Here is a 10,974-nt window from a genome sequence, read left to right as displayed (position 1 = left end):
ATACTTATATATATATATATATATATATATATTTTTACGTAAAGTTTAGGGTGGTTTATTCCAGAATTATTTAAATGTATTCTGAATGTTAAAAAGTTATTCAAATGTAAGCAGTTCATTTCATTTATTAAATTTAAATGCAGGTCCTGTATTTCTAAGTAATTTTGTCAAATGCAGAGCTGATTGTGTGCACTAATTCATCTAACATGAGATGATTCACCCTTGATATGACTGAGCAGTTGTTCGGGGCTCATTTAAATATAAATTGTGCCTGGTGCCAATGTGACAAAATGATTTGGCTGGAGGCTCCTTGCCAAAGTCAGGGCAGTGCAGGGCGAGGAGGGTTGCAGTTTTGCAGTATGATCAAATGACATTTAACAAAACATTTCAGCTCTCAATTTCATGTTTAGCAAGCTCTTTTTGGTTTTAACTCAATCTGTGTTTTGTCTGTGTGTCCCACCATCTGAATTGCAAATGAGTCCTTTTCACTGGTGCATGGAGGCATTCTTCTCTAGTGTGGCCCCTGGAGCCTCACAATGAGGATGAGCCTTACTAATGGACTGTAGTGTCTGTCTATGAGCTACCTGCTCAAGCGCTAAAAGTCCGCACAGCAAAGCCTTTTGATTGAATAGATTACATGGCTGCTTCCAAACTGACTGCGACAAAAATTCCCATTATGGCCCCAGACGGCCCGTAATCACATATTCTGTCACGGATCTTTAATGGACTCCCCAGAGTGCTCTATTTATGCAAGCGTGTGTTGTATGGTAAATTGAGTGATAGTTGTGTGTATTGTGTGAATGTAAGCTGATGCTATCTGGTGGTCTCATGTCCTTGCAGCCTCAGCATACCAATGTGTGTTTCTGGTACCTTCCACCGGGCGTACGCTACCTGGAGGACAAAGTGGAGAAAATGAAGCGTCTGCACAAGGTGAGAAAAACTGGATTCGATCAGTTGATGTGAACCGAGCGTTGACATTTCAGAAGATGACATATTGCTTTTGCAGCAGTGGTACAATGAAAGAGTAACAAAAGAAAATGAACTTGAAAGCCCCTAGGGATCTTTTAATAACACAAAAACATATTTAACATTGAAAAATCAGGTTGATATTTCACGATGTTATCTTATGAAAATGGATTATGCAAACGAACAAACAATCCTCCATTAAGCTATTGATGAGATACCATATGTAAAGCATACATACGATGTTATGAATTTATGCAGAATTTCCAAATGCTAAGAAACTCTAAATAGTTGCATACAGTAAGTGATACAGAAGGGTTACAGTTTAAATCATGTTCATCCATTTGATTTATCTCTTACATGTGTTGATTTTGTTTAGGCCAGATGAACGTCCGCTTTGAAAAAGAAGTGTGTTAAATGCACTCTTGTAGTGTGCTTGTTAATTTGAGTAATAATTATGTTTTAATCATCTTTTTGTAATTATTTTAAGACATACACTTATTTTGACTAACATGCGATAGCACATGTAAAAAATTGAATTACGCTCTAAAAACGATTTTTTTTTAAAGTTATAAATAAAACAAAGATTATTGGACAAAGTTTTACAAGAAAATGCCATTTAATTCTTTCTACTTTAAAATTTCACATTTAATTCAATGTGTAACTTGCGCTTATTTTATAATTATTTGTGAAATATGATTTCATTTATTTTACTTTTATTTCATATTACAAATGTATATATTATAAACACACACACACATATATACTGTATATGTATACACACACACACACATTCACACACACACACACACATATACTGTATAAGGGAAACAATGTGATTTTTAAAGGTGATTTTATTATGAGGTCTCAGGGACCCAAACACAACAGCACATAAGGGTCAAGATGTCTGTTTGTAAAGTCTAGATGCTTCAAACCAGAAACATAACTAAAATGACTTCCCTGCAGTGATGTCATTGAAGGGGGAGGGGCTGCTCATCAGGTGTCCTTTTATTGGTTGGCTGCTCTTCAGTCACTCCCATGCCAACAAAGCTCTAATTGGCTATTAGGCCAAACAGATGGCGTTCATGCTAGTCATACAAAGAGGGTCTCTATCTAACCCTACCCACAAATCCCTCCTCATCTACCTGAAACTAGAATGCTTATGCTTTGTCTTTTACATAGGCTAAAACATTTTTCTGGAGACTCTTGAGTAGCAGGATATAGTCACATAGGTGTGTGTATTTATGGTGCAGGGACACTGCAATACAGTATTTTACGTTTTATTTATTTAAAGACGTATATGAAAAGACACTGGACAGGTTCTAGTATATCAAGGCTTGTTTCATAGAGATGGAAGCGGTTATAAGTGCTGGACGCACTCCACTGTTGATAATAGCTAGACGCCTGCAAAGGATTTGAGGGGAGGCGAGTGTAATTATGTGGTGATGAGCAGATGTGTGTCTTTTATTCGGATTACAGTCCCACATACTGTCCAAAAAGCTACTGATCTAATTAAGTCAGTTCTGCTCAAGCTAAGTCAAGGACAGAACATCAGGATGCATGCTTACAAGGAAGCACTGGACTGATATTTCTGGTTGACATTATGATTGGGCTTTGATCTAAAGTATTACAATTCTGCAATGAATTTAGCTGGAACTGTTTAACGTACAGTCGTTATACAACATTCAACTCTTCTATTGATATAACTTAAAGAATTAATTGAACAATCCAAATAAATGTACAATTATATTGTGCTGTGTATTATTTTAACATTTCTCAAAAGTGTAAAAACACTTCACCCAAAAATGAAAATTCTGTCCATACAATGAAAGCAAACAGGCTCCGGTGTTGTTTTGAGACCTGACTTTCATTATACAGGCAAAAAAAAGCAATTGCGGAATATCATGAGGGTGAGTAAATAATGATAGAGTTTGGGTGATCTATCCCTTTAAGTATGAAGATTTTAGTGGTTACCTTGTCATATAGGTGCCTAAATAAAATGGTTTTGTTTTTTATAAATGAAAGTATGTAGAAAGTACATATCAGTTTTACATACAGTACAAGTAAAACAGTACCCTTCAAATGTTTGGGGTCAGGATTTTATTTATTTATTTATTTTTAAGAAAGGAATTACTACTTTTATTCATCAAGGTTGTTTTACATTGATCTAAAGTGTCAGTGAAAGTGTTTACATTGTTACAAAAGATTCCAAATAAATACTGTTCCTTTGAACTTTCTGTTCATCAAAGAATCTTGAAAAAATGTTTGTTTTCAACAAAAGTTTTAAGCAGCACAAACATATCAAAATGTATAATAATAAGAAATGTTTATTGAGCAGCAAATCTGCATATTAGAATGATTTCTGAAGGATCATGCGGCATTTAAGACTGGAGTAACGATGCTGAAAATGTCCCTTTGCCATCATAAGAATAAATTACATTTGAGATTATAAAAACATTTCTCAATGTTACAGTTGTTATGAATTTTTTTTTTTAATAATAATAAAAAAATCTAAAATCAAATAAAATCTTACCGAACCCAAACTTTTGAATAAAGGTATTTATACATTTAAATAGGTTTTCAAAGCATGCTCCAGTATGGAAAAAAAGCTAATTTTCTTCAGAAAATATGATAAACACAATGCACAAAACATTTCTTCATGCCCAAAGCTAATAACATTTTCCCTTACAGGTTGCCCCTGTAATCAAAGCCAGAATGATGGAGTACGGAACGACCATGGTGAGCTATCAACCGCAGGGAGACAAGGTCAACTTCTTCCGTATGGTCATCTCCAACCCAGCTGCTACATTTGAAGACATTGACTTCCTCATTGAAGAGATTGAGCGACTGGGACAGGATCTTTAAAAACTTGAGACTCCAAAACCTGTTATTCTTGTGTCCCTGGATGGATCGAATATTTGTTGTGAATGTAACGGTAAATCATTGATTCCTCTTCTCCAAAGTCATTTAAAAGTAGTATGATTTAAAGAAGAAAAAAAAAGACAATATGAAAATATCTAGACTTTAGTATTGTAGCGTTGTTGTGGGCTTCATGGTCCAAAGCCCTGTAAAAGTATTACCGTCTGCTTTTACTGTCTATCTTAGTGTCTTTAACATGACTTTGCTTGTTTACATGTGTTTATTGAGAATATGAAGAGTTATTTGCTTCTATTCAGTGACCTCAGTTTCTATTTGAACAGTTATTCAAAGTACCAGATTACAGACTATATTATAATAGTAGAGACAAAACCACTTCATCAAACCTAAAGCTTTTAAAGACAATGTGTGACTTTTATTGATTTAACAAGATACAGGACCATAGGAAGAGTTTTTAAAACAGTTTTGACCAACTGTATTGTGTGTGGACATGAAGTTTGTACATAGTTGGAACTAATTAACGTATGTGCATAAACAAGCACAAATATAATGGTGCACTCTAAAATGATATTGACAGGAGGCTGCCGGCATTTATAGTGAACAGTAATGTTATATAAACATGTCTATACAGTAGCATATTATAAGCTACTGTAGTTCTAATATTTGACCAAATTTAATGTATAATAATAAATAAAAACAAAATTAAATAAAAAATGACCTTATAATCTCTATAAAATCTAAATATTCTTGACTAATCCTGTTCGCATTATAAAATGCTCTTTAAAATGGGAATTTCCCTTTCCCCCCTAATAACGTGCAATATTCTTTATTTCTTTACTCAGAAATTCAGATTTTCCAACTTAATACTTGGAAAAGTGCAATCGAGCGTACAGTTGGTCTTGGAAACAGTTTTGTTAGATGCTCACTTTTAAGCAAGAAAAATAAAAATGTATCAAATATTCCTTCTTTCAACAATGTACCCTGCAAAGAAACAATAGCACATATATACTATATGTAAAAAAAAAAAAAAAAAAACATGGGTTTAAATAAATTTAGCCTATGTACAGTATGTAGTAAAACACTTTTCTACATAATAGCAATATATTTCTTAATTTACCGACCCATTCATGTACTTATTTAGCTTTCTTATACAAAATTATAGATATTTCAGGGTATTAACAGAGCTAAATTTAATGTTATATATATAAATTCCAAAAAGAAAATAACACATAAGCATAATTAGGGTTCTGCCCTATGATAGTATGTAAATAGTCTTTTAAGATGTTCATGACCAAGTACATATCTATGTGAATGCATCACTGTATTGTATATAAGGCAGAGTCTATTTGTGTGGTAAATAATATTATTTTCTCTATTCAACAAATATTTAATCATAAATGGTAGATACATTCTGCTTGTGTGTGCGTGTGTGTCAGATGTGTTGAATATGATGACTTATGTAACTGCAAAGATGAAGGATTTGGCTTTAAATCCACTTTAAGCCACTGCATTTTAACATATGAACTCAAAATGATTATTATAGCACATTTCGGTGGTTGTGAGAGCCATTTCTGAACCAATGCTGGTTGTATTTGTGCCCAAGTGATAAACTTGACATCCTGTGCCGATTTGTATTTTTGTGTGTTTGTAACTGTATTGCCTTAGTATTAATTGCCAGTATTGTCTAGTTCTCCTAAAGAGGAGCTTGTGCACTTTAGCGTATATGTATGATGATCTGTCCAATGGATGTTCTTAGTTTGATGTTTTAAGAAACAGAGAGTTGTCTGAATGTGTCCCAGCTTGGACATCCATTCGAGATGAGAATTGCTTTAAAGCTGAAATATTTTGTAGACTTGCTAATGCTACATTACTGCCTGTATCCTTGCGGAACGTAATAGTCAACCCTGCTGAAAAGCACAACTGAGTCTTGTCTTAGCTGGTCTCCCAGCCTGGGGTGTTTCCCAAAAGCATCTTAGTTTGAACATAGTTTGTTGGTATCAACAACTGAGTGTTTCCCAAATCCATAGTTCCAGCAAACATTCACAAACAGCATTGCAAAATTGTGTGGTGGAACTACAGCTCTCGACCTGTAGTTAGAAGCATAGTTTCTCGTTAGTTTGACAGAAGGACTTAGATCATGTACTTGAGCAAAAATAAGCAAGTTAACACACAATCTATACCTTTCATTCCACACATAAAAAAACACCTTATTTTTACATATTTTACTTTTAATCTACACCGCTGTTTCCATTCTCGTCAAAAACGGTCTGTTGAGTTCCTGGTTCTATGAAGCCCCTCCCTCAGAAATACGCAGTGGGCTCTGATTGGTTAACAGGCTAAGTGTGTTTGTGATTCGCTAACCGCCTAGTGCACGTTGTCTGGAAACATCACGCCCCCTTCCCATTATGGGTAGTTGCGTGTTCCCGGGGGCGGGGTTTATGTAAACATCGGGGTTTGTGATGTCACAAACCCAGGAATAAGCTCGTTGTAGTCCCTACCAGCCATTTTTTGTAGTCCTTAAACAGCGATTTCTTTAAAAGAAAATATCTCCCTTTGCATTGAGCTCTGAGCGTCGTAACTTTGCAGACGTTGTTTATGCAACATTACATACTAACTAAAGTTAAAAAAGTGAAATCATAATCAACCACCCCTTTAATTTGATCGCAAACTGATTAATTGCCAGAAATGATCACTCCACCACGTGCCTGATGTCATCTACGACAGTTCTAATGTGGTTCGAAAGACGAATGTCTACGTTTCTGGGAAAAAAAGTCATTGCTAGCTAGTTTCAACAATGATGCATCATACAAAGGTGGTTAAGCGGTGAGTTATGTTCTACGGGAAATGCCCCTGGTCAGGCTGGAAGACCAACTTAAACCAGCTAATCCGGATAGCTATGAAAATTAAGCATGGTTTTATTATAGCGAAAATGTAGTGACCATGTTTTTTGGCAGATTGATTACCAATTGTATAACCACAGTTTTATTGCAATTAAAAATGGTTAATTTGTGGTTACCATTATTTAACTATATCAACCATGGTTTTTTGGTTTTATCTGTAGGTAAAACCATGGTTAATTTTCATAATGGTAAAGCTGATTTTTTAACATTTAAGGAACGCTAAGTTCGTCATTTTCGCGATATGAGTGTTCTTTCTGTCCCTTTTCAGGATCAACAAGCTGTGTCACATAGTTTGTGTATTTTAAGCTCTTGTAATCATGACAAACGCATCGACATCCTCACCATGGTAGTCTTGGAACGCCCACTGTGCCGTCTTTTCCTGCTGCTGCTACAAACCTGCTCTCTTTGCACGTGCATGAACGCCTTGCCTTCCGAGCTTGTGAAATACAATCCCAGATATTCACATATATATATATATATATATGTATGTTTAGTGCAAACTGGTGGTAGTTTTAGTGGCAATATGGATAGCTTAGCTTCAAATATAGTACACTGTCGCTAGCTTGCTCACTCTGTGTTAACATTATCCAACGTATTTATCTGCTAAGCAAGCATGTTCAGTGTGGCTAGAAGTTGTATGCTTTTGCGACTGTATCTCTATCTTTCTCCCTGTCTTTCGCTTTGGTTGTTTTCTGCAGCTTTAATATTAGCGTGTACAGTTCCTTGGCATGCCTCTATAAGCATATTCAAAGTCTCTATGTCTCTCTATCGCACTCTCTTCTTCCTGTGTCTATCTTTCTCTTGCTTTGCCCTGTAGCAGCTCGCCGACCTTTAAGAGCAGTGTTTTCTCTGCCGTTTCACGGCTACCCATCATGTTCATCAGTTTGTCGTATGAGGAACTCATGTTGTCATGAACATGACCGAACAGGGTAACACCATGTGACTGGGTGAATTCATGTTTTTTTTTTCTTTCTCACCCAACATTTCTTGAAAGTAAAGCGATTGTCTGAGGAACTGATGTTCAGATGAGTTACAAACAACTAGTGTGTTGAAATTATATAGAGAGAGGCAGATAACACCCTCTTGAAATGTGTTTTACTTTCATGGGAAACACCAATAAATGTTACTGCCAAACAACTCTGTCTGGATTTTTAATAAACAGCATTACTTGATGTGAAAGAGAATGGGCTCTTCTGACAAAGCATCCTCCCGGAATGCCGTAGAAACCATTTAGCAATGCCCTCATTTGTTATCTTTTATTTTAAAGGGTACTTATAATAATATAATAAATAATTTATATTTCATATTTTATCATTTACAATAGAAATTAAAAGATGAATTTTTAGACACTTCATTGCATGTTATTGTTTAAATGTATATTTTAAAACTTTTATTTATACTTTAGAGCCATTTTTGACCCGCCTATTAAAAATTGAGTCCATCTATTTATGCAATTTCGTAATTAATTATATTGTCTTTGAAATATTGCAATGGTTATAATGTACTGCTGAATGTACTGACAAGCAATTATGGTAAACGTTTTCATAAGTGTATTGTGTTTTTTCTTCCATGCTTTCTTTATAGTTCCAACTGAAAGTCATAAGGCATTGTCAAATGCGAACAAACAAAAAAGTTACATAAGCCATATAAAGTGAAATAGCATGTGAAGAGGGTCTTCAGTAAATATTCCAGAGCACAGGGAAATCTGGTGTTTTACAAGTGTACAGTCAGGCCTCTCATGACCATGAAACACTCACACAATGCCTGAATCTCTACCACATTACAAAACAGCACAGTACTTGACCTTCAGTACTGTCAGTATTAACAGCACTTCATAAATGCCTCCACAGAAACACTTTTGTGCCATTGAGGGGGGTATATTCAGTGTTTTTACTGCTCAATCTGCTGTCATCTTCATAGTCTATTCTTATCAGATTTTGAATCGAATAGTAGTAATAAACCAATACAAACTGCAACTGTCTATCTATCTATCTATCTATCTATCTATCTATCTATCTATCTATCTATATATATAAATATATATCTGTCTATCATATATTCTATTCAATTCAATTCAATTCAATTTGTCTGTATTGAAATCTATCTATCTATCATATATTCAATTCAAATCAATTCAATTCAATTCGACTGTATTGAAATATACCTATCTATCTATCTATCTATCTATCTATCTATCTATCTATCTATCTATCTATCTATCTATCTATCTATCTATCTATCTATCTATCTATCATATATTCAGTTAAATTCAATTAAATTCAATTCAATTAGTCTGTATTGAAATCTATCTATCTATATGTCTGTCTGTCTGTCTATCTATCTATCATATATTCTATTCAATTCAATTTGTCTGTATTGAAATCTATCTATCTATATCTATCTATATATCATATATTCTATTCTATTCAATTCAATTCAAATCAATTCAATTTGTCTGTATTGAAATCTATCTATCTATCTATCTATCTATCTATCTATCTATCTATCTATCTATCTATCTATCTATCTATCTATCTATCTATCATATATTCTATTCAATTCAAATCAATTCAATTCAAGTTGTCTGTATTGAAATCTATCTATCTATCTATCTATCTATCTATCTATCTATCTATCTATCTATCTATCTATCTATCTATCTATCTATCTATCATATATTCTATTCAATTCAAATCAATTACATTCAATTTGTCTGTATTGAAATCTATCTATCTATCTATCATATATTCTATTAAATTCAATTCAATTCAATTTGTCTGTATTGAAATCTATCTATCTATCTATCTATCTATCTATCTATCTATCTATCTATCTATCTATCTATCTATCATATATTCTATTCAATTCAATTAAAATCAATTCAATTCAATTTGTCTGTATTGAAATCTATCTATCTATCTATCATATATTCTATTAAATTAAATTCAATTCAATTCAATTTGTCAGTATTGAAATCTATCTATCTATCTATCTATCTATCTATCTATCTATCTATCTATCTATCTATCTATCTATCATATATTCTATTCAATTCAATTAAAATCAATTCAATTTGTCTGTATTGAAATCTATCTATATATATCTATCTATCTATATATCATATATTCTATTCTATTCAATTCAATTCAAATCAATTCAATTGTCTGTATTGAAATCTATCTATCTATCTAGCATATATTCTATTCAATTCAATTCAATTCAAATCAATTCAATTTGTCTGTATTGAAATCTATCTATCTATCTATCTATCTATCTATCTATCTATCTATCTATCTATCTATCTATCTATCTATCTATCTATCATATAGTATATTCTATTCAATTCAATTCAAATTTGTTTGTATTGAAATCTATCTATCTATCTATCTATCTATCTATCTATCTATCTATCTATCTATCTATCTATCTGTCTGTCTATCTATCTATCATATATTCTATTCTATTCAATTCAAATCAATTCAATTTGTCTGTACTGAAATCTATCTATCTAGCTATCTGTGTATCTATCATATATTCTATTCAATTCAATTCAAATCAATTCAATTTGTCTGTATTGAAATCTATCTATCTATCTATCTATCTATCTATCTATCTATCTATCTATCTATCTATCTATCTATCTATCTATCTATCATATATTCTATTCTATTCAATTCAATTCAAATCAATTCAATTGTCTGTTTTGAAATCTTTCTTTCTTATTAGCATATATTCTATTCTATTCAATTCAATTCAAATCAATTCAATTTGTCTGTATTGAAATCTATCTATCTATTTATCTATCTATCTGTCTATCTATCTATCTATCATATATTCAATTCAAATCAATTCAATTCAATTTGTAAATCTATCTATATATCTATCTATCTATCTATCTATCTATCTATCTATCTATCTATCTATCTATCTATCTATCTATCTATCTATCATATATACTATTCAATTCAAATCAATTCAATTCAATTTGTCTGTATTGAAATCTATCTATCTATCTATCTATCTATCTATCTATCTATCTATCTATCTATCTATCTATCTATCTATCTATCTATCATATATACTATTCAATTCAAATCAATTCAATTCAATTTGTCTGTATTGAAATCTATCTATCTATCTATCTATCTCTCTGTCACATATTCTATTAAATTCAATTCAAATCAATTCAATTCAATTTGTCTGTATTGAAATCTGTCTATCTATCTATCTATCT

At 32.6% G+C, this 10,974-nt stretch overlaps 1 protein-coding gene across 1 annotated transcript in view; it reads left to right on the top strand.

The window, feature by feature from the left end:
- LOC107571742 (glutamate decarboxylase 2-like) overlaps nucleotides 1-6,293 on the top strand; it is a 14,289-nt gene extending 7,996 nt beyond the window's left edge. The window contains exons 11-12 of the mRNA XM_016258105.1: nucleotides 841-930; nucleotides 3,655-6,293. Coding sequence (XP_016113591.1) covers nucleotides 841-930; nucleotides 3,655-3,828 — 264 coding nt within the window. The 3' untranslated portion in view covers nucleotides 3,829-6,293. The remainder of the gene's footprint in view (nucleotides 1-840; nucleotides 931-3,654) is intronic.
- Nucleotides 6,294-10,974: the final 4,681 nt, after the last annotated feature.

Source organism: Sinocyclocheilus grahami, unplaced genomic scaffold (genome assembly GCF_001515645.1).
Source record: "Sinocyclocheilus grahami isolate Dianchi unplaced genomic scaffold, SAMN03320097.WGS_v1.1 scaffold1643.1, whole genome shotgun sequence".
Taxonomy (NCBI): Eukaryota; Metazoa; Chordata; class Actinopteri; order Cypriniformes; family Cyprinidae; genus Sinocyclocheilus; species Sinocyclocheilus grahami.
Note: the sequence above shows the minus strand (reverse complement) of the source record. Positions and strands in the feature narration are given on the sequence as shown.